Raw genomic sequence first — 25,221 nt, forward strand, 5'->3', positions numbered from 1 at the left:
GGAATCTGTGCGTGCAAATTAAAGGGCAAACTGACTTTGGAATGGTGTTTTTTTTTTACATAGAATTACGTACGATGTACAGCACAGAAACAGGCCATTCAGCCTAACTGGTCTATGCCAGTCTTTATGCTCCACACGAGCCTCCTCCCAAACCTTTTCATTGAACCACAGTCTCAGGATAAAGGGTAGACCATTCAGGACTGAGATGAGAAGACATTTCTTCACACAGAGGGTGGTGAATCTTTGGAATTCTCTACCCCAGAGGGCTGTGGAGGCTCAGTCATTGGGTATATTCAAAACAGAAGTTGATAGATTTCTGACTAGTAAGGGCATCAAGGGATATGGCGATAGGGCCGGTGAATGGAGTTGAGGCAGAAGATCAGCCATGATCTCATTGAATGGCGGAGCATGCTCGAAGGGCCAAATGGCCTACTCCTGCTCCTATTTCTTATGTTCTTATATTCTTAACCCCATCAGCATAACCTTCTATTCCTTTCTCCCTCATGTGTTTATCTAGATTCCCCTTAAATGCATCTATGGTATTCGCCTCAACTATTCCTTGTGGCATAGCGAGTTCTACATTCTAACCACTCTCTTGTTCAAAGATGTTTCTCCTGAATTCCCTATTGGATTTATTAGTGACTATCTTATATTTATGGCCCCTAGTTTTGGTCTCCCCTGCAAGTGGAAATATCTTCTCTATGACTACCCTACTGAACCCTTCGTAATCCTAAAGACCTCCATCAGGTCACCCCTCAGTCTCCTCTTTTCAGCTGCTGAAGACGATATCTGTGCCTCCTTGAACCCCGCTTCAAGGGGAAGGCCATTAACATCTGGCTGCAACAAGTGCAACTCAGGAGGGACCTCCAATTCTGGCCTCTTGCATATCCCCAATTTTAATTGGCTTCAATTGAAAAGAAAATCAGATGGGGTACTGTATATGCCTTTGTTGCCTCTAGATTCCAATGCACTCCTGGACAGCCTCCCCTGTTCTACCCTCCATAAACATGAGGTCATCCAAAACTCAGCTGCCTGTGTCCTAACTCGCACCAAGTCCCGTTCACTCATCACTGACCTACATTAACTCCCGGTTAAGTAACACCTCGATTTTAAAATTCTCATCCTTGTTTTCAAAACCCTTCATGGCCTTGCCCCTCCCTATCTCTGTAACCTCCTCCAGCCCCACAACCCTCCGAGGTGTCTGCGCTCCTCCAATTCTGGTCACTTGAGCATCCCCGATTTTTAAGCAGCGAGTTGTTGTGGTTTGGAATGCGCTGCTTGAAAGGGCGGTGGAAGCAGATTCAATAGTAACTTTCAAAAGGTTAATTGGATAAATACTTGAAGAGGAAAAAAAATTGCAGAGCTATGGGGAAAGGGCAGGAGAGTGGGCATAATTGGATAGCTCTTTCTAAAAGTCAGCACAGACATGAATGGTCTCCTTCTGTGTTGCATCATTCTATAATTCGATGATTGCACATCAACAGACTTCCAGAACCTTTCCTGCTGTAAAACTATGAACAAGTTAACTCTTCTTCCCTCCTGGGACAGTTGGTCCCCGTTTCATCCCCATTTTCAATTCGTCCCACCAGTGTTTTTCTAGGTTGCAGGGAGCTGGAACTATATTACCATCAGGAGCTAAGAATATAGCTCAGGAAAATTATGGGACTGGATATCAGTATAAAACTGTATCATCTGTGAAACCCCAACACTTTTTGATAAGTAATTTACAACCAAAAATCAAGGCTCCTTTAACAGAAATGCTCATATATATTTTTAAAGTAGATATTGCCTGTTGTTTTACAGAGATTTACTGCTTTCTATAGCAATGGTGACATTTCAAGAGTTTTGATCCAGATTCAGATTTTCAGCTATCAAATGCTTGTCCAAACTAGTCAGTGAATAATACTCTACATCCTTGATGTTTACCTTCTGCAAGTCCTCGATGGATTTCTCAGCTTCTCTCAGTTTTTCTCGAATGATTTGCTCTTTGGCAGCGATTTGGGATTCTTCTCTCTCCAGTTGTTCTATTTCCACCTCGAGTCTGAAAGAAATAAAAGGAATGCGTGATTGTGTGCATTCTTGGCCACAGCAGCATTTCCGTCCCTCAATAAAGAAAGGATAATGGTTATACAGCCAGCACTCCACCGTGTGCACAAAGTAACACCCTTCTTTCCATGGCTCAGCTCTCCTGATCTCCCTGAACTTTGTCCCATGGGTAGCTCCCTCCCAATGTTTCCATCCCTTTTTCCATGGTTTGCATCTTTCTGAGCACCATGCTTCTTCATAGTCATGTCCCACCTACTCCATTGCTATCCCCCCAAGGACAAGAGCAAATATGGCTGTGCTCACTCCACTCAGTATCAGCTGGCAGTCCGGCCTAAGAAAACCCTGGTGGCCAGAACTTCTTTACTCTTGTTGGGGCCGGGAGGAGCAGGAGTACTCCTACATGCTCCACAAAACCTGCCTGGGCCACTATGCTGCTGTGTCTCCCCTCCCCCACCAGAGCTCGGGGTCTCCCCCTGCCCACCCCCCCACAACCCTCATGGACCTACCTTCTTTTGGCCGGGAGCAGTCCCCTGGGGCGCTTAATTTCCGGCCACATTGCTACCCAATGCCCTCAAAATGGACCAGGCTCCCCTCCGGGGCTATTATATGCCCGACATCTGCTTGGGTTGGGGGATAAATCTACCCCCATACCTTTTAACATACTGAGAGCAGGGTTGCAGCAAATCTAGTAGTATTATATTAAAAAAAAACATTGGATGCACCGAGAATGAGTTGCATACTTTCCTTCAGCTCTGCGCCCTGGACCCAAATCCATTCTGGACTGATGGGGTGAAGTCACCTCTCTCTGCTGAGCGTAAAGATCCTAAATTCTGGGCAGTCCTAAGCCAGCTTCATATGGACGCAGGCCTACAGTGTACGAGTGCCTGCAAATTGGCACAAAGCCGCAATCTCAGAGGGACCATATGGATGGCTGACGTGGGAAATGGAAGCATTCACAGTGTTCCCATGCTCCAGTGAGGCTGGGGTTGAGGAACAGTGGCTCAGATTGCCCTGCCAATATAACGCTGCGGTTAATAGCGCTCGCTGTTATTTATGTGCAAATGGTACAGTAACTTCAGGCGAGGGGCAGGCGCGCAGTTAAACTCAAATATCCAAAAGTTGCTGTCCAAGATGCGCCGTTCCACCGTTAGCTTTGTGAAAACGGCATCTCACTGCCTGCCTCACCATTGAAATACATTGAACGCTGTGAAGTTGCTGTATTTGCGCGGTAGATACGAACTAAATTCGCTGCAGAAAGTCAACTCTTGTCTATTCCAGTCTAAGTACCCTTTTAACGATGTGATAAATGTTAATTACTGCCAAACAACCTCCCTGGCACTGAAAATTAACTATTACAAGTGTGGCGTCTCATTCCTTCAAGTTTTAATTTGGAGATTTTAATAATGTAAAATTAAAAAAAATGTTTTTACTTTTCCTTTCTTTCTCTTTTTTCTCTCTCTTAATCCAATCTTTCTTTCCTTCTCTTTATTTCTCTTTCCGTACCTGATTTGACATTGAATTCACCCACTCTAATTTACACTTTCTTCTTAGTCCGTGTGCTGTTTATTTCACAATCCTTCAACCTCACAGGTGCGTGCCCTGTTCACTCAGGCCCCAGATGCCCACTTTCCCTCACTGCGATGTTATCGGCACTTCCTGCAATTCGCCCTGAAAAAAAAATTAAAGCCGAACTAATGGCAGACATCGTTAGATGCCCTGCCACAGAAAATTCTGGCCCAATATTCTGCTGTAGAGATGGAGCTCCACTCTGGAGCGTTATCGTCACCCCAGGAATTTCAGTTCTTACAATGAATGTAAGAAGTGGGAAAATGTTTCATCCTGGCCACCGGCATCCCTCAGCTTAATAAGCACAAATGTTCAACGAAATAAGTAAATAAATAAAATACTGATGCAGGGCAGTAACTGCAGGGCTGCGATGCCATATTAGGAATAAAGTGACTGTTGCAAAAGTGCTGAAGATTAATTCTGGTAGATGTGATTCTGGTTTAATGACTGCAAGAGATTACCTTTTTGTAATCACAGTAATCAGAATCACCAAATTTTAATCGTGCCACCTCTACCCATTTGCTTCGAGAGACGGTCGTAAAATAGCAGAGGGAATGCCTACCACATTTCTCAGTGCATTTCAGTGGCAAATTTTCCTTTAAATTCAATTAGCACATATAAATGGGGAACACACCAGCGGTAACAAGTTAATTATTTAGTTAAGAGAAATCCATATGACAGATATGTGAAAATGTATTTCCTCTCTACCTTTCAACAATTTGTACTTAATCAACACGTTTTTCACAAAAGCGCTCAAGTACGGTTTGAAAAGATTAATATTGGAAAATCTTACAAAGTGCTCAGTTGCACCTAATTTACAGAGCAGTTATTTTCCATTCTGTTCTGTCTTTGCTGTGTGCTTAAGCAGAACAGAGTCAGAACTGAACGGATGGGCAGAGCTTTCCACTGGCAGAGCCTTGCATACAACAGGCAAGGAATTGGAAATTCCAGGGCCCTTTGCCTGTAATTCTCCATCCATTGACATTATTGGCTGGAAAATCCCAGGCAACGCACCCACGATGCTCTGATAAGCCACCCGCTGTCGTTAAGTGGAAGAAGAGGGAATGGACTGTGTGGGGCACTGACTCTCTGCCAACAGAAGTCACCTAGTTGTAAAGGACAAAGGCTATCATATGGCATTGGACCGGTTGTACAGAGGGGAATCTCTCATTCATTTGCATGGTGAATGACCCAACGACACTTGTGGCCTGAAATTATGTGGTGTGATATTAATAATGAACATGTTTCAAGAAAACTTGTTAATGTCATTGTGAGAAGGACAAAGGTATATGAAGGTATTATCATAAAGAGAGAAAGATTTGCATTTATACAGGACCTTTCATGATCTCAGGATGTCCCAAAGCACTTTACAGCCAATTTAGTACTTTTGAAATGTAATTATTATTGTAATGTAGGAAATGGGAAGCCAGTTTGCACACAGCAAGGTCCCACAAACTGCAATGAGAAAATGACCAGATAATCTGTTTTTTATGTGATGTTGTCTGAGGGATAAATATTGGCCAGGACACTGGGGATAACTCCCCCTGCTCTTCTTCAAAAAATAGTGCCATGGGATCTTTTATGTCTACCTGTGAGGGCAGACGGGGTCTCTGTTTAACATCTCATTCAAAAGACGGCCCCTCCCTCACTACTGCACTGGAGTGTGAGCCTAAATTATGTACTTAAGTCTCTGGAGTGGGACGTGAACCCATGATTTCCTGCCTCAGAGGTATATCTGTGTTTATGATTCTGTGAATCATTTTAATTGTAAATAAACTTGGTCAGCAGTTTAGCCAAGACAAAGCTGTCCAGCGTGACATTTTCCACCTTCTGGATTGACAGGAGACATGATCGGGCATCCCAGATGCTCTCCAGTAAACAATTTACTGTGATTGAAGGGAATTGCTAGATTCAGGCAAACACATTACAGTTGACTGTAAATGAGGTTACAGTTGGTGCGAGATGCAATCTGCATACAGAATTTTTTGTTAAAACCACCTGCATGAGAAAAAGCCCAAACTGTAACTAAATCATTTGGCACTTGATGGATATAGAGTGGGATTATTTGTGAGACGCATCCTGCAATTCTCTAATCCCTTTACTGAAATCAGTTTAAGTCTAAAACCCTTTTTTGTGGCTCATTAGCAACGATGATAGAGTTTGGAACTGATGATTCTTGTTAACATTTTCCTCTGCAAAAACTTTCAAAAAGTAAGGGGGCGATTTCGCCAATGGGGGCGCGTTGGAGGCGAGACTGCTGCTTGTCAGGTTTTAGTCCCGCTTCCATTGACTTGTGGCCAACCCACGCTATTTTCCCTTGATTGACCTTGTTAAGTCCGCCCAGCGGGTTTAGCAGGCCAATTAAGGGGAAGCCGGTGACAGAGAACGTCAGCGTATGACGTTTTGACAGATGAACTGTCATCATTTGACAGCTCTGTGAAGCTGTGAAACAGTGACATTCTCTGTTGTTTGATGAGTCCTTGTATTCAAAACTCATCAAACCTCTTTTGTGAGCAGAAATTAGATGGTTGTTGCATTGGAGAATGCAGCAGCCATTCTGTCATCTCTGCCAGTGAGATGCGAGAGTCTCCGCATCCCCAACGGTTGAAGCCTGCAGGAAGAAACAAAGGTAAGTAAACATTTTCTATCACTTTCCACTTGCCTCACATACTTACCTCTCCACACTTGCACCCATCACTTACCTTCACAGCGCACTTTTGCACCCCTCTGACCCCCTCAGACCCACTGCTCACCTTGGTGACCCTGGCGGGGCTTCTCGATGTCGGGAAGCCCGCGCCTCTCCTGGAAAAATGGGGATAATCCTCTCAACTGCCTGTTAACTACCTGTTAACAGGCAGTTAAGTGGCTGTAATCCCCTTCCCGCCTCCAGGAGACGGGACCCGGCGCGGGTCGGCTAACCACCTCCTGGGAAGATGGCACGGAGGCGGGTTGGGGGTGGGATGGGCACCCGCTCCCAGATTCTGCCATTTTCCCGGCAGTCCCGCCTCCATACCCGCCTCCCCCGGGCTGGCAAGATCGCGCCCAGGATGACTTGGTCTAGGATCTGATGTGAGTTTAGGCAGATTATTTGATGATGGTCACAACTGACCTTGATCTTGCCCTCACCCAATATCCATTAGACAGAATTTATAGCACAGAACAGGCCATTCTGCCCAACAGCTCCATGTGAGCCTCCTCCCACCCCTCTTCATCTCACCCTATCAGCATAACCATCTGTTCCTTTCTCCCTCATGTACTTATCTAGCTTCCCCGTAAATGGATCTATGCCCTATTCGCCTCAACTACTCCTTGTGGTAGCGAGTTCCACATTCTAACCACTGTCTGGATAAAAACGTTCCTCCTGAATTGCCTATTGCATTTATTAGTGACTATCTTATATTGATGGCTCCTAGTTCTGGACTCCCCACAATTGGAAACATTTTCTCTATGTTCAGGAACATGCATTTCCAGCAGGTGTCACTGGATACTGATCAGAAGCAGGAACTCTGGCTAAACGTTGCACCCCTTATCTCAAGGGCACAATGGTTAATTGTAAAACCCCAACTGAGGACCCATCTGAGATCAGCTACCTTAGTATAGACTGGGAGAACTGAACTTGGGACCTTCTGGCCTGTACTGCTTAGTGATGTTCCAACCAGTACATTTACCCAATTGACTAGACCTTCAGAGGAGTTTCAATCTTAAGTCAGATACTGTAATGGTTAGGACAGGTGAGACAACTGCCTTCTGTGACTATGTTCATGCTGGGAGGCTAGAGTTCAACTAGTAGTCTCCTGTTAAACTTGATCAGTAAAAGCTGACTAAGCAGAAACCATCTCTGCTCAGGCGGAGTAAAGGTTTTATATGCAAACTGGGTCATTCCTTCACCCGTATAAACATGATAATAGGATTCAGCTGCATTCCCAAGGGAATCATACTCAATGTGCATGGTAATTAGGTTGGGAGCTACCATCACTATTACACTTTTATTTCCATGAGATGAAGGATGAAAGGGGACGAATAAGTCAGTTCTTCTGCACCTGTCTTAGCAGAGGCAACAGCATCTTGAGTAGAATAAGGCGCCAAGGCGGAATTTCCTCCTGCCATTCCAAGGGTTACTTAAGGCCAATTGCAGGGCCCATAAACCCTGCTGGAAAGTGAGCATCTGTACATGTCAGGTGAAGACAAGTTTTAGTTCAGTTACGATGCCCTTCATGGTAGAATGGCACACCAATGATTGGCTCACACGTGATGAATGGCCATTTGGGCAATGTTCTGGATGAGCGCTTGACCTTAATTGAGGATGGGAGAAAACTGGAAAATATACTTTCAAAGCCCACTGTGGCCAAACATGTAAAACCTCCTGCAGTTCAGCACACACAGAAACAACAGCAGAGTACCTGGCTGATAATTCTCAACCTCTAGCTGGAACACATTCTCCCCAAAGCAGAAATGACTGTTAATTATGTAAAACTCAATAACCGGTTACAGCAGCAAAACATATCCAGATGCGGGAGCAGTTTTATACTACATGGTGAAGATTCAGAGTGTTCTTCTGCACCTGCCTCGGCAGAAACAACGCAATCTAGAGTAGATTAAGGTACAAAGGATGAGTTTCCTCTTGCAGTGCCAAGGGTTACTTAAGGCCAATTGCACGGCCCATAAACCCTGCTGGAAAGCGAGCATCTGTCAGGTGAAGGCAGGTTTTGGTTCAGTTGCGATGCCCTTCATGGTAGAATGGCACACGAATGATTCTCTTTCACAGTTAAACTGGTCACTGACCAGCTTGAGTCAATCGTGCATGTGGTGTTATACTGAATGCCTGAGCAATGTAAATTTATAGCCCTTGATATCACTGAACCGTTTCCAATGGAAGTAGCCCAGTAATTGTGCCAGTCCTGGGGATGCCAAATCTTGCTCGTCTTTCCCTCCAGGTGCTTGTTACCCATCTCACATTACCTGATTAGAAACAGGCCCCTTAAATGTAATAGGCTATCCTAATAAAATAGCTTTTGATAAATAATCTTATTGAAGGGAAGTGTTTTTGCCAAGTCAGAATGACAGTGCCTGTACTTGTTCATTGGCATAAATTCAGTTTTAGTTGAGTTTTTTGGATCCATTCAATTATGTTAAAATGCGTATCTAAATATGCCTTATATTTTTCCATTTTGATTGATGCAATCTGAGATTGCTTTTCAGAAATCTAAATTTGCTACCACATGGAGTGGTTGAGGAGAATAGCAGAGATGCATTTAAGGGGAAGCTAGATAAATACATAAGGGAAAAAGGAATAGAAAGATATGTCGATGAAATAAGTTGGGAGGAGGCTCGTGTGGAGCATAAACACCGGCATAGACCAGCTGGGCCGAATGGCCTGTTTCTGTGCTGTAAACTCGATGTAATTCTCTGTAAAAACATGTTTGCCATTCACCTCTTGCTAAAAGTGCTTTGAGTGTGGTCACAGGGTGAGTGATTCTTTCAGTGCAAAAAATGTTATCGAAACAATGGCAACAACAATAGAATGGGGACACCATCAACGGAATATGTAAGCTAAATTAATACTCCATGTAAACTGGAAATTTAAAAAAATGATATAATTATTACCATTCAAATCAATTAATATGGAGGCGGGCCAGAGGAGAGAAATTTTCCCTTCAACCGAAGCAGTTAGTCCGATGTACTGAGAGCAGGGCAGTCAAAGCCTGACAACTCTCCAATGCATTTAAAGAGGCAGAATGATCTGAAATGAAGTAATGCATCTGGATAGTTAGTATGTTATAATTTATATAAGGCATTTATGAGTGGGGCAAGGGAAAGAGGTGTTACACTTCTATTTTCTTTTATGTACTGCCTAAAAGAGACAGAATTGTACTTGAACAGTAGCACAAGGAACAGGTGACAGTAAGCAGCCCAGTATGCTGATGTCTGTCTCCATTAGTGTCAGACATGGGTCAGTGGGTAGCACTTCTCGCCTACTGAGTTAGAAAGGTTCAAGTCTCACTCCCGAGACTTGAACACAAAATCCAAGCTGACAATGCAATGCAAGACTGAGGGAGTGCCACACAGTCGGAGGTGCCGTCTTTTGGGTGATACGTTAAACCAAGATTCGATGGCCCTGAATTTCCGATCGGAGGCGTCCTGCGGGCGGATGCCTCTGATCGGAAAAAAATCTACGAACTTACCTGCTGGTTCTGTAGATCCCGAGGCTTGCGATCTTGGGCCTCTCCTCTTCGAAATGCACAGAGGCCCAGGTATCCCAGAGGCGCATGCGGTTCGCAAGTGCCCCTGCAATCACGTGGGCCAGGCGAACAAATGGAAGAAGGGAATCCTCCATCACACTTTTGACAGTTCCGTACAGACAGAACTACCAAAAGTATGAATGGGGATCACATTTAAAAACACACTAAAACATTAACTAATTTTTTTTTAAATTACATATTTAAAATTAATTAAAATGCCATTTAATTAAATATTTAAAACAAAAATAATAATAAATTTAAATAAATATAAACTTCACTTTTTTAAGAGTAATTCTAGTGGTTAAATTAGTGATCAAATTTCATTTTTCTATTTTTTAAAACTCTTATGCCTTATGCCTGCTTTTACCAGGTGTAAGAATTTGACAGTCATTCAGCGGGCGGAACTCTCCACCCGCGGAGGCACTTTTCTTGGGCAGGCGGATGATCTTTTAAGAGAATTCTTGACAGATCGCAAATGCCGGGTTTTAGCGCATGTGCTTGTTGTGTCAGTACCTTTCTACCTAGTCACAATTTAAGACTCAGAACTTAGAGATTCAAACATGAAGTGCTTTATTGGAAGGAAAGGAAGTTCTGGCAAGTTCCGAACAAAGGGAGCTAAACTTAACCGAGAGAATACCCAACCATTTATCTCCTGTGACAGCGCCACCACAGGTGGGAGGAGAACACACAATAGAACACACAATACATAACATTTCCTCCCCTCTTTAATGGAAGGTCCACATTATTCCTCAATAGGTAAGTTACTTTCAATACACTCAACTAACCTAGGGTAGAGGTAGACTGCCTCAAACCCTGACTTTACCCTGGGGTTTATTCTGCCCCAGTCTTGTGGGTAAGTCACTAAGCCTACAGATCCAAGCGTCTTGGAGGCCGCTGCTCTCTGACAGGATACCGGCGGTCATCGCTGGCTTCCACAGCAGTAGGCATTGACACAAGCCTGGATGGAGAAGGTTGCCTGTGTCAGTTGAAAGTCAGGAGTTTGCACAGGTGGAACAGTCTCTTTGACTTCCTGTGTTGGAGAAGAGCACTGTGGCAAAGGATGCTGGTTTGCGGTATCATTCGGAAACAGTTCAGGCCAACCAGCCGTTGGAGCCTCTGTGGCTGTCTCTGCTCCTAGCAACAGTTGATCTGTGTGTCTTCTCCAGATGACGTCCTCAGCAGTCTCAACCGTGTAAGACACAGGGCCCGTCTGCGCGATCACCGTAGCAGGAACCCATTTCGGTCCAGTGTTGTAGTTTCGAGCTAGGACGTGCTCTCCTGGATGAAACCGTCTCTCCTTGGCTCTTTTCTCTCTTTTCAACTTGAGCTTGTTGTTGACGATGGACAACCTGCTCTGCCCTTGGAGGTTTGAGTAAGTCAAAACTTGTCCGCAACTGCCTCTTCATCATGAGCGAAGCGGGGGAAGTTTTGGTTGTGGCATGCGGCTCGTTCCTGTAGGACAACAGGAAGCTGTTCAGACGTTGGTGGATTGAGGCCTGACCTTGCGATGCCTTCAAGGCATGCTTCAAAGTTTGCACGAACCTTTCTGCCTGGCCGTTAGTAGAGGGATGATAGGGCGCAGACCTGATGTGTTGGACACCATTCACATGCAGGAAGGTTGCAAACTCCTGTGATACAAATTGTGGACCATTGTCACTTACGAGTTGTTCCGGTGAGCCATAACGGCTGAACATCTCACCACGTTTCTCAATTGTTTTCTCTGCCGTGGTAGACCTCATCACAGCGACCTCCGGCCACTTGCTACGAGCATCCACAACCACCATAAACATCTTCCCTTCGAAAGGACCGGCGAAGTCCACATGTACTCGCTGCCACACTTCTGCAGGCCAATCCCAGGGGTGTAGGGTTGCCAGCTGTGGAACATTCCGGACCCTTTGACATGGGGAACATGTTTTGGCTTTCTCCTCAATATTCCCATCGAGACCTGGCCACCAGAAGTAGCTTCTTGCCATTTCCTTCATCCGAACCATCCCACTGTGGCCTGTATGAAGTTGTTGCAGTATAGGTTCCCTCAGAGGTGGCGGAATGATGACACGGTGTCCCCAAAGAAGACAACCTGCCTGGACGGAGAGCTCATTTCTTTTTGAAACGTAAGGTTTCAAACTAGGAGAATCTCCTATCGCTCTCCCTCGAATGACATCGTCCATTACCTCAGACAGGACTGGATCATTGCGGGTGTACCTTCGCACCTGAACTGCAGTGACAGGTGCTCCCTCCACTTGTCTAAAGTAGAAGATGTCTATCTGACGAGGCTCTGGGGGAGTAACAGGCAAGGGTAGCCTCGAGAGACCGTCTGCGTTGCCGTGCAAGTCTGATTTGCGATATTTGATGTCGTATGTGTGTCCTGACAACAGTAAAGCCCACCTTTGCATCCTGCTTGCAGCGAGAGACGGAATTCCGGTGTGGGGCCCGAAGATTGAAGTCAATGGACGGTGGTCTGTCAGGAGTGTGAACCTTCTCCCAAACAGGTACTGATGAAATTTTCGAATTCCAAAAACGATTCCCAAGGCCTCGCGCTCGATCTGCGCATAGTTACTCTCGGCCTTGTTGAAGGTGCGTGATGCGAAGGCGATAGGTTTCTCTTCACCCGAAGGCATGATGTGGGATATGACTGCTCCCACACCATATGGTGATGCATCACATGCTAGCTGCACGGGTAGCTTTGGGTCGAAGTGTGTCAGGACCTCCGAATTCAGCAATGCTTTCTTTGCTTGGGCGAAAGCTTCGTTGCACAGTTCAGTCCATTTCCATGTTTTGCCTTGACATAGCAACTGATGTAACGGCTTCAGCAATGTTGCTAAGTCTGGAATAAACTTCCCATAGTAGTTAAGTAGCCCCAGAAATGAACGTAACTGGCTCACATTCTGGGGTGCTGGGGCCTCCACGATCGCCTTGACCTTTGGCAGCGCCTTATGCAGGCCAGTAGCGTCAATCACATGCCCCAGGTACTCAACTGAAGACTGAAAGAATTCACATTTGTCTTTACGAACTCTGAGTCCATACTCTTTCAGTCGTTGTAGTGTCGCATCCAAGTTCAGAAGATGATCCTCCTCATTTGTCCCAGTGACAAGGACGTTGTCCAGGTAGCACTGGACTCCTGGCAGTCCACTCAAAATCTGATCCATTGCCCTTTGGAATAGAGCAGGGGCCGACGTAATTCCAAATGGAAGGCAGCAGTACCTGTATAGCCCCTTGTGTGTCACAATTGTCAGCAGCTCCTTTGATTTGTCATCGACATGCATTTGTAGATAAGCCTGGCATAAGTCTATTTTGCTGAACTTTTGCCCTCCGGCCAGGCCCGTAAAAAGATCATCAATGAGGGGAAGAGGGTACTGTTCCACAGACAGCACCGGGTTAATAGTCACTTTAAAATCCCTGCAGATTCGAACAGATCCATCCTTTTTCAGGACAGGAACAATGGGTGTGGTCCATTTGCTCACGCTCACAGGCTCCAGGACTCCATTCTCGACTAAGGCCTCCAAGTTAGCCTCAACTTTTGGCCTAATTGCATAGGGTACAGGTCGGGCTTTGTGAAACTTCGGCTTGCTGTCAGGTTTAATGTCCAGTCTCACGCTGATCTTTTTCATGCTCCCAAGTTCCCCATTGAAGAGTTCTGCATGTTTGTTTAACACTGCAGTCAGACCTGACTCCCCTTTTGACATCATGCGGACTGCAGGCCAGTCCAGCGTGATTTTCTCTAGCCACGCACGTCCCAGTAGCGATGGGTAATTTCCCTTTACCACATATAGTGGCAGTTTTGCAGTCTGTCCGTTCAATTTAACTGTCACCTCAATGACGCCTCTCATGGCCACAGGTTCGCCGGTATACGTCTTTAGCACAATGTTTGTTGGCTGAAGGGTAAGATGCTTTAGCATTTTGTTGCAGACAGTGTCTGAAACAAGGGACACAGCTGCGCCTGTGTCCACCTCCATCCGCACTGATTGTCCCTCCACCAGTGGTGACACCCAGTAGCCATTTGAACCACCTGCAACCGTCAGTATATGCACCTCTTCCTCCTCAGAGGTGTCGCTCCCCTCTGTTTTGCTTGTTCCATCATACTGCACTGAATGAACACTCTTTTTCCTCTCTTGTCCAAATACAGACATTTTGCTTCCATGCTTCCCAGCTCTGTCTGTTCTTTTTTTACCTCTACAGGCGCATTCAATGTGACCCTTTTTGCCACAATTTCGGCATTCCAGCTCCGTACACCAGCAGTCATTAGCGTGATGGCCCGTTTTCCCACAACGGTAACATGTGCCGTTCCGCGAACCCTTAGGCTCAGACGACACCTTGTGAACTCTCCCTGTTGAACTCAACTGGTGAGCCTCCTTTTCTGCCATCTCCATGGAGACACTAACTTCAATGGCCTTTTCAAGAATAAGGTTGTCCTCAGTAAGAAGGCACTTCAGTGTGGCTGCATTTTGCAGACCACACACAAGTCTGTCTCTAATGGTGTCATTCAGCACCTCCTTGAACTGGCAGTGTTCCGACAACCTTTTTAAAGCAGCAATAAACATCGTCACTGATTCCCCCTCCTCTTGATTCCGTTTGTGAAATCTAAATCTCTCAGCAATAACCAGAGGTTTTGGTGAAAAATGTGCTCCAAGAATTTCCACTAGTTGCTTATATGTTTTAGTTCCTGGCTTATCTGGCTGCACGAGGCTGCGAAGTAAATTGAAAGTCTTCGGCCCGTCCCATTCTCGTCGCCACTTGTTGTGTCGGTACCTTTCTACCTAGTCACAATTTAGGACTCAGAGCTCAGAGATTCAAACATGAAGTGCTTTATTGGAAGGAAAGGAAGTTCTGGCAAGTTCCGAACAAAGAGAGCTAAACTTAACCGAGAGAATACCCAACCATTTATCTCCTGTGACAGCGCCACCACAGGTGGGAGGAGAACACACAATAGAACACACAATACATAACAGTGCTTTGCATACCTGAAACCGGAACTTGCGAGGCCCCTGCGGGCGCATACGCACCTCGTACGCACCCATGGGGGTCGGGAAATATGGCCCATTATCTCATTGCTGTTTGTGGGACCTTGCTGTGCGCAAATTAGCTGCTGCATTTCCTACATTACAGCAGTGACTACACTTTAAAAGTACTTAATTGGCTGTAAAGCACTTTGGGATGTCCTGAAGTCATGAAAGGTGCTATATAAATGCAAAATCATTCTTCCTTGTAGCCAGTTGAGCATTTGTGGCGCAGCCAAGATCATCTGGATATGACTGTGAGCACAGGTTATTCCAGGAACATGGGCCAACTGCTTATTAGGTCAACAATAAAATTACTGTTTTAATCACAATATTTCTCACGCGTTTCAAATTAACACAGATCTGTCAAGTGCCGCTCATTAGGAGGGATGTGGTGTATGTAACCTGTTCCACCTTAAGAGAACTTAAGCCTGTTCCACCTTAAGAGATGTACTACTTTCTCTGGCTGCTGTATACGTAATACCGGTGGTGACCACACCGGTATATAAGCACTGTGTAGTAATCTTGTATTCAGTATAGTCCCGACCTCCAACCAGTAAAGACCTGTTGAATTTACTCTTGTAGTCTGTGTAGTAATTATCACTATAACACACAGACTTAACAGTGGCGACGAGTCCGATTCTTACCCTGCGGCAGTTATTTCCACGGCGGCTTCGTCCACAGACAGGACGTCGAAGAGAGGTTTCCACCCTCATCACCCTGCTGGAAGACACGTCGAGCGGCAGGCATCGAGAAACCGGAGTGCAGAAGACATCCTGACCTCGAAGCCTCCATCAGCGACTGTCAGCTTTCTTCTTTCTACCTCGGTGGTGGGTAAGCCGAGCAGCGACGCGACAGAAAGTCAACCGCGTTGGCTGTACAGACGGGGCTGGGAAGACGGAGGAATAAGGGCGGTGAGATCGATCGCGACCGGAGATAAGGGCCGGGCCGCTTTCGAGCGAGAGGCGCAGCGCGGGGACATCGATCGCGACCGGAGATAAGGGCCGCATTCGGGCTAAAAGGCGCAGCGTCTGGGGAAACTGAAGGCGCGAGAGCCGCGGTGAAGCGGAGACAGCGTCGGGGGACGGTTGAAGACCGCCAAGCGTGGGAAAACCGCCATTTTGTGGGCGGAGGACGACGACAAGAGCGGGAAGCCGCCATCTTAGATAACATAAAAATACAATAAATTGCAATGATGCCTAAACATGGGAACATTAATACCTTTGATAGTGACATCGAAGATTGGGCCATGTATGTAGAACGCATACAAAATTATTGTAAGGCAAATAAAATTCCTGATGCAGATAAAGCACTAACATTATTAAATTTAATGGGTGCGAAGACATACGGGCAATTGAAACACCTGTTATCACCAGATGAACCGGCGGATAAGACGTTCGATGAGATTGTTACTGTCCTGAAAAATCATCTAAACCCCACGCCGCTGATGCTAGCGGAACGATTTAAATTTTACGACAGAAGGCAGCTGCAGAATGAAAGCAATGCTGAATATTTGATGGAATTACGTAAGCTAGCAAAATATTGTCAGTTTGGAACGGGACTGACAGAGGCACTACGAGATAAATTTGTGTGTGGTTTATTTAAACAGGATACACAAAAGCGACTGCTCGAGGAGAATGAGCTGACGCTTGAGAAGGCGGTCACTATGGCAGCAGCACACGAAGCCGCAGCGAGAGGCACGGCAGTAATGCAGCTACGGTCACCGGAACTCGGTACAAACAAATTGGGTTTGAGTTCTGTCAAATGTTATCGTTGTGGAAAGACAACGCACGATCAGAACCAGTGTTGGTTTAAAAACCAAGAATGCAGAACGTGTGGCAGGCTTGGCCACATAGCTAAAGTATGCCAGTCAGGAAAGAAGACCAGCAACAAAAAGTCACCGCAAGGAAAATACGCAAAGGTACACAAGGTGACAAAGAACAGTTTGACCGAACAGAAGTCAGATTCAGACGCTAGCAGTAATGAACTGGATAGCTTAAGAGTACACAACGTTGGTAAGGATGCAGATCTCCAGACAATTTGGGTCACTCTTCAGATAGCAGGAGTCCAAGTAAAAATGGAATTGGACACTGGATCGGCATTGACGGTCATGAATAAGAAAGATTACAGAAGGTTATTCCAACATATTCCCCTACAGGATACGGAGATTATATTGAAAACATACACGGGACAAAGAGTGTACCCCATTGGAAAAATAGAGGTAGAAGTGGTCCACAAGGGCGAAGAAAGCCAAGTAATGGACTTATATGTGCTAACTGAAGGAGGTCCACCACTACTAGGATGGGAGTGGATTAGGAAAATGAATATGGACTGGCACTCCTTGAAGGCACTAACGGTAGATTCCGGGGAAACAGATGTCAAACCTAAACGATTGTCCAGAATATTGGATGATGCTAAAGAGGTGTTCCAGCAGGGACTGGGAACACTGAGAGGAATTACGGCAAACATCAAGATTGATGAACATGCACAACCAAAATTTTTTAAAGCCAGACCGGTACCCTATGCAATACGACCTACTGTTGAAGCGGAACTGGAAGCACTAGAACGTTCAGGTGTACTGTCTAAGGTAGATTGGAGTGAGTGGGCTACGCCCATTGTTCCCGTTATGAAACGTCCTGCGAGCAACAAGCCAGGAGATCCAGGGAAGGTTCGCATCTGTGGAGATTTCAAAATCACCGTTAATCCGGTGCTTCACACGGTGCAGTATCCGCTTCCACGGATTGAGGATATTTTCGCTTCATTGTCTGGCGGGAAACACTTCACCAAGATAGACCTGGCGCAGGCGCACTTGCAGATGGAGGTTGAGGAAGAGTCACGCCAATACCTCACGATCAACACGCATCGAGGGTTGTACCGGTACAATAGGCTGGTTTTTGGAGTGGCATCGGCTCCAGCAATTTGGCAGAGGGCCATGGAGCAGGTATGACAGGGAATTCCAGGCACACAATGTTACCTGGACGATATTCTGATCACAGGTGATGGTGATGAACAACATCTCGCAAACTTGGAATTGGTGCTCAACAGACTGAAAGAGTATGGACTTAGTGTAAATTGGCAGAAATGTGAGTTCTTCCAGAAGCGGATCTCGTACTGTGGTCATGTCATTGACCGGGAGGGGCTTCATAAGTCTCCTGACAAGATTGAGGCAGTTGTAAAGGCTCCTGCTCTGGAGAATGTCTCTCAGTTGAGGCCGTTTCTAGGATTAATTAACTATTACCATAAATTTCTGCCAAATCTACCCACGGTACTGCACCCGTTAAATGCTCTTTTACAGAAGGGGGTACCATGGGAATGGGGCGAAAACTGTAAGAAGGCATTTCGCAAAAGCAAAGAATTGATCACCTCAGAGGAAGTGTTGGCTCACTTCAACCCGACACTGCCTATTCGGTTGGCTTGTGATGCTTCTCCATATGGTATTGGGGCAGTACTCTCACACAAGTTGCCAAATGGCACGGAAAGGCCAGTCGCATTTGCATCCAGATCATTGACCTCCGCTGAGCGCAACTATGCGCAGATCGATAGGGAGGCTCTTAGCCTTGTATGGGGAGTGAAGAAGTTTAATCATTCCCTGCAGGGCCAAAAATTCACACTTCTGACAGACCATCAACCGTTGGTATCCATTTTTAACCCTAAGAAGGGTGTTTCGGTGATGACAGCGCAGCGTCTCCAGAGATGGTCTCTTTTTCTAGGGGCACATCAATATCAAATAGAATTCAAAGGTACGAAACAGCATGGCAATGCTGATGGGCTGTCGCGCCTGCCACTACCTGAAGAAGAAGACACGACGAAAGTTGACCCTGTTGAGTTATTTCATTCGACCATCATCGAGTGTTTACCAGTCACCAATGCAAGTATTGAAAGAGAAACCAGGAACGACCCGACACTGTCCAGAGTCTACGAGGTGACAGTGAAAGGATGGCCAACACGGGGTGATCCTCTGTTACCGGCATTTTCGGCAAGGCGAGACCAGCTGTCCATCTGCCATGGTACCTTGATGTACGGGACAAGAGTGATTATTCCTCCCAAGTTAAGGGAAAGAGTTTTAAACGAACTGCATGAAGGTCATCTGGGGGGAGTTAAAATGAAAAGTCTTGCTAGGGCTTATGTATGGTGGCCGGGTATTGACCAACAGATTGAGGAGTTAACGAAAAGCTGCGCTGGGTGCCAAAAAGTGCAAAATGCACCTCCGATAGCACCGCTACACCCATGGGAATGGCCTTCAGCCCCATGGCAACGCGTACACATTGACTTTGCTGGTCCATTCATGGACTCCATGTTCCTAATCGCGGTGGACGCACATTCCAAATGGCCAGAAGTCATCAAGATGAATACCACTACTTCAGAAAAGACAATTGTGGTGTTAAGAACAATATTCGCAAGGAACGGATTGCCAGAACAGATCTGTTCGGACAACGGACCACAGTTTGTATCGGAAGAATTCCAACAATTCTTAAAGAAGAATGGAGTAAAACATTATACCTCTGCCCCATATCATCCGGCGACAAACGGGTTGGCTGAAAGATTTGTCCAGACATTCAAAAAGGCAATTAAGGCCATGAACGATGATCAGATTCCGCTGCAACACAAGGTCGACAAGTTCCTGATGTCATATCGAAACGCCGATCATGCAGTGACTAACCAAAGTCCTGCCATGATGTTTTATAACAGGAGGTTGCGGTCCAAGTTGAACTTGTTAAAACCAAATGTGCGGAGGGAAGTGGAAAACAAACAGTTTCGGCATATTAACAACAAAACCACTCGAACTTTCGACGTAGGACAACCAGTGTTGGCAAGGGGCTATGGAAACGAAAAATGGCAGTCCGGAACAATTCGGGCCAGACAAGGACCTCTGATGTACACAGTAGATATTGGTCATAATGTGATAAGGCATCATGCGGATCAACTGGTAGAGTCGAGAGCAAGGGTCGAACCCATGGTTGTGACAGAGACAACTGTGGAAGACGTTAATGAACCTGAAGCATCTACCTCGGCAGGGAATGTACTTGATGATGATGACACCCAATACATTGGAAACCAAATAGAGGAGGCACCTCAACAACAAGAATCAGAGACTACTGAGAGGCGTTATCCAAGCCGCATCAGAAAGCCTCCTGAGAGACTGAACCTTTGAACTGTTATACCTGAAGTTATATATGTATATATGTTATTATGTTATGTTAAATGGGGATATGACTGTTAAGCTAAAAAGGGAGGATTGTGGTGTATGTAACCTGTTCCACCTTAAGAGAACTTAAGCCTGTTCCACCTTAAGAGATGTACTACTTTCTCTGGCTGCTGTATACGTAATACTGGTGGTGACCACACCGGTATATAAGCACTGTGTAGTAATCTTGTATTCAGTATAGTCCCGACCTCCAACCAGTAAAGACCTGTTGAATTTACTCTTGTAGTCTGTGTAGTAATTATCACTATAACACACAGACTTAACAAGGGACAAGCACTTTGCTTTAAAAAATGTGACCTCCTCCCCAATTGCTCAGTGAATAAAGGCACTGGCTAGTTGAGTGAAACTGAGCTACACTGAGCAGGGAAGTCCCAAGTCGGATCCTTGGCCTGTGCTGACCATTGTTCCATAGTAACCCTGGACCATTGATCTGAAGAAAGTGAACCCTACTGGAAAGTGCACGTGTTCGTTTTGGGGGAGGACACCTGTGTATCCCTATCTTTGTAACCTCTCCACCCCTACAACCCTCTGAGAACTCTGCATTCCTCCAACTCTGGCCCCTTGTGCATCCCCCACTTCCTTCGCTCCACCATTGGTGACCGTGCCTTCACCCGTTTAGGTCCAAAGCTCTGGAATTCCCTCCCTAAACCTGCCTGTCTCTCCTGCTCTCTCTCCTCCTGTAAGACTCTGATTAAAACCTACCGCTTTGACCAAGCTTTTTGTTGCCTGTCCTAATGTCTCCTTCTTTGGTTTGATGTAAATTTTTCACTGATAACGCTCCTGTGAGGCGCCTTGGGGCATATTACTACGTTAACAAAGACCACCTCCTTCCACCTCTGTAACATCGCCCGTCTCCGCCCTTGTCTCAGCTCATCCGCTGCTGAAACCCTCATCCATGCCTTTGTTACCTCTAGACTTGACTATTCCAACGCACTCCTGGCTGGCCTCCCACGTTCTACCCTATGTAAACTTGAGGTCATCCAAAACTCGGCTGTCCGTGTCCTAACTCGCACCAAGTCCCGTTCGCCCATCTCCCCTGTGCTTGCTGACCTACATTGGCTCCCGGTTAAGCAGCGCTTCGATTTCAAAATTCTCATCCTTGTTTTCAAATCCCTCCATGGCCTCGGCCCTCCCTATCTCTGCAATCTCCTTCAGCCCCACAACCCCCCGAGATATCTGCACCCCTCTAATTCTGCCCTCTTGAGCATCCCTGATTATAATCGCTCAACCATTGGTGGCCGTGCCTTCTGTTGCCTAGGCCCTAAGCTCTGGAATTCCCTGCCTAAACCTCTCCATCTCGTTACCTCTCCTTCCTCCTTTAAGACTCTCCTTAAAACCTACCTCTATGACCAAGCTTTTGGTCACCTGCCCTACTTTATCCTTATGTGGATCGGTGTCAAATTTTTTTGTCTTAAAATACTCCTGTGCAGCTCCTTGGGACATTTTACTACGTTAAAGGTGCTATATAAATACAAGTTGTTGTTGTTGTTGTTAAAGGCGCTGTATATAAGCAAGTTGCTGTTGATGAAACTCCACTGTGATGCTCCACCCCCTGGTGAATAGCCGACTGATACTCGTGTTCAGATTTATACACAAACAAAAGGCAATTGACAGTAGCCAATACCAATGGACCTCTACCCCAGAATGCGTCAGCGCCTTCCGGAGATAGAGGGTAGGGAAGATTCAGAGTAAAAGTGATATCAGGATCTCAGAGGCTGGTTGCTGGGCATCGTGTTGTCTTAACATGTGACAAGGCTAAAGAAAACAAATCTGATTTATCTCAGTATTTATTTAATTTATCACTTTATGGGGATGAAATATAATTGGCTCCAGTAACACAACTTATGTAACTTTCATCTTCAAGACTTGGTTGCTGGAGGAGGTTAAATTGATGAATTTGGCACTTTAGAGAGAAATTCCTGGACTTTTCCAGTACTCGTTGCAGAAATCAATCCAATCAGGAAATTGCTAAACTTGAGGCTGTTCTGACTTCATCTCCACCTCTCTCTAAAATTTCCTGCTATTGTTTAGATCCCATTTGATGGCCAGATCCCACAGAAAGAAGACTTTTGTTTTTAATCAAACTGTTTAATATAAATGATAACATCAAGGTACTCTGTTCTTACAATAGCAAACCGAACAAAAGGCAGCCCTGCTCGAAATTCCTCCTCTTCCCCCTCAACTACTCACTGTCAATGAAGTTTCCTAACCACAGTCTTGAATTTGTTCCCCGAGATCTTTCAAAACACAGATCAATTCTGCATATAGACCCGGAAATCCCCAAATCCCTTGAAATTGTGTAAGTAGTTTCAGAACTTTCTGCATTCCCCCCGCACCCCCCCACCATTTACTAGTGAATTCATTGCGACACATTAACAATTGCAACTTTTCGTTCATTCATTCTTTTTCGGAATTCAGTTTCCCTGAAATCTTTCAAATTTAGCCATAGAATCAGCCATTCGGCCCGTCGTGCCTGTGCCCGTCTTACGTAGCAGGGCACAGGTTGCAGTGAGGGTGGTGGCGGAGAGGAAGTGCCGTCGTGGCCCCCATGGAAACTTTTTGATGGCGCCTCCACTCATCACCATGGCAGGAGGGGACATGCTAAAAAATGTTTAAAAATCTATTACTTGCTTTTTCTTGAGGGGTTCCTGACCTCAGTCCTGGCTTGGACCCTAAGGTGGGCCTCACATCCACCACTGGGTTGGCAGGTATTCTGCCTTCACCAGGCTTACCTGTGCCAACCCTACCCCCTTTGAGGGCAGAGGTTGAGGAACTCCCAAGGTAGGGAGCCCTGACCCCAAAACCCCCGCCCCCAGCAGTGCCCTCCTTCTGTTGTAGGCCATGTTCAGGGTGGGCAGAGGTTCCAGACACAACAAGCCATCGTGGGCACTTTGATGCTATGTCGGGACCTGAGTTCTGACCTACATCCAGCCCTTCCAGCTCACTTCCCCTGAAGTTACAGCAGGAGTAATTCGGAAGGGCTTCCGATCTTCAGGTCCAATGTCTTTATGCCTAAAAGTAGAACCGAATCTGAATTGGGAATTTAAACAGTTTCAATGGCCTTGATATCGCATTTACATGAAAAAAATTCAAAACTTAATTTCAAAAAGAAAGTCTTGTGTTTATATAGGGCCTTTCAGGACCTCAGGATGTTCCAAAGCATTTTACAGCCAATTAAGTACTTTTTGAAGTGTAGTCACTGTTGTAATGTAGGAAACGTGGCAGCCAATTTGTGTACAGCAAGCTCCCACAAACAACAATGTGATAATGACCAGATAATCTGTTTTAGTGATGTTGATTGAGGGATAAATATTGGCCGGGACACCAGGGATAACTCCCCTGCTCTTCTTCAAAATAGTGCCCTGGGATCTTTTATGTCCATCTGAGAGGGCAGATTGGGGCCTCGGTTTAATGTCTCACCTGAAAGATGGCACCTCTGACTGTGCAGCACACCCTCAGCACTGCACTGGAGTGTCCGCCTGGAAAATGTGCTCAAGTCTCTGGAGTGGGACTTGAAACCACAACCTTCTGACTCAAAGGCGAGAGTGTTACCCATTGGTCCATGGTGATAAAAATTGTTTTAAATGTGCTCTTTACCCTTGATATAGAATTATACTTTAAGAATTTTACCTGTACAAAGTCAGTGTTATAAAAAACAGCTATCTCCGTCATACACACTTCTCTCCTTGGGAGTAAAATGTGTAACAAAATCAGAAAGAGGTTTATAATTTTGTTACACACAGCGCGGAGAGAAAATCTTCCTCCCTGAAGGTGACTCCAAGGTGCGGGCAGCTCAATGGTTTCTGGTCCAAGCCAGTAATCTTTGGAAGGGAGCCGAAAGTCAATTTGGGACATTTCCAAATTCTACACGTAATAAGGCCAAAGACAGGGGCAGAAATTTAAAAAAAAGGAGGGAGGAAAATAATTTTTCCATAAAAGAGTGAACAAAATGTAATATTTTATAGTGAATAATTTCAGTCATCAAAGAACTGGATTTTCTTCATCATAATATATTTACTAGATGGAGGATTTCCCGGTAAGGATCTGAAGACTGTTCTAGATAAATCTGCGAAAATGATGTCCCTATCATTGACACTCCAGTGTGTATATCATTGCTCATCAAGGACATGGAGTGTGCTGACAGCTGCTGTTAGCACTGATTACCAGCTTAAAAAAATCAAACAAATACATTTCGCATATCAAATAAAACCATCTATATCAGAAACAGTAAGAGACAGCGGAGAATAATTTCAAGCTAGTTCAATCGGAGGGTTCAAACAGCAGTTATACACAGCTCGTGCTTAATTACCCTATTACAGATCTTCCACTGAACACTTCGAATGGATCACTCGCAGACATCCATTATTCTTCACGTATTTCACTGAAACAATTACTTTCCTCCACCACTGTATAGTGCCGTGCCTTACTAACAGAAGCTGATTGAACAGAGAATGAACTTAACATCATGTGCCTGTTTTTGCAATTCTAGTTATGGAGAAACCATTTCAGTTTAAATTAATCCTGCACCCCATTTTGCCCCCAAAATAGGCACTAATACGATATCACTGCAATCAGTGGTCCCTTCTTACCTTCTGCCATTCTCATCAAAGCCTTTCTTCCAACTAGCAGGCTTTTTGGTTTAAAATAGAGCCTGGTGCAAACCAAGAGAGAAATCCATAACCCACATAATCTCATTCACTCCTTTCTGCTTTGTTACAGTTCTACAGAATCTGTTCAGGGTCAGCGAAGGCAGAGTAAGTGCATTAAATTCTCCCGATACCCAGGTGTCAGAATCTGGGCTCAGCTGGGATTCAGCAGCAATCTCAGCGAAATCCTTGCACAGTGCTCAGGATTACGTGACTGCTTCGGAAATAATCTTCGTGATTAAAGCAGGAGATCACTCAAAGGGGCCTGTGTCCAGTTTTCTAGGCGCTAATTCTTCAGTGAGCCGTGAAAGTGTAAATGCGCATTTATATGCGTAACTTATTGTACCTGTAAGTATGTGATATTCGGTGTAAGATATGGGTGAGGTGAAAGCTTTTAAACTGTGTCAGCCGTGGCTCGGTGGGTAGTGCTGTCTTGCCTCTGAGTCAGAGTGTCATGGGTTCAAGTCCTGCTCCAGAGACTTGAGCTCACAACCCAGGCTGACACTCCAGTGCAGTACTGAGGG

At 45.5% G+C, this 25,221-nt stretch overlaps 1 protein-coding gene across 3 annotated transcripts in view; it reads right to left on the reverse strand.

The window, feature by feature from the left end:
* palm2akap2 (PALM2 and AKAP2 fusion) overlaps window positions 1–25,221 on the reverse strand; it is a 391,333-nt gene that overhangs the window by 43,993 nt on the left and 322,119 nt on the right. For all 3 annotated transcript variants that reach the window (XM_085993245.1, XM_085993256.1, XM_085993267.1), the window contains one exon: window positions 1,927–2,041. In XM_085993245.1, the coding sequence (XP_085849371.1) occupies window positions 1,927–2,041 (115 nt within the window). The remainder of the gene's footprint in view (window positions 1–1,926; window positions 2,042–25,221) is intronic.

This window comes from Somniosus microcephalus, chromosome 1, assembly GCF_052327205.1.
Source record: "Somniosus microcephalus isolate GS21.2 chromosome 1, FLI_Smic_1.0, whole genome shotgun sequence".
Taxonomy (NCBI): Eukaryota; Metazoa; Chordata; class Chondrichthyes; order Squaliformes; family Somniosidae; genus Somniosus; species Somniosus microcephalus.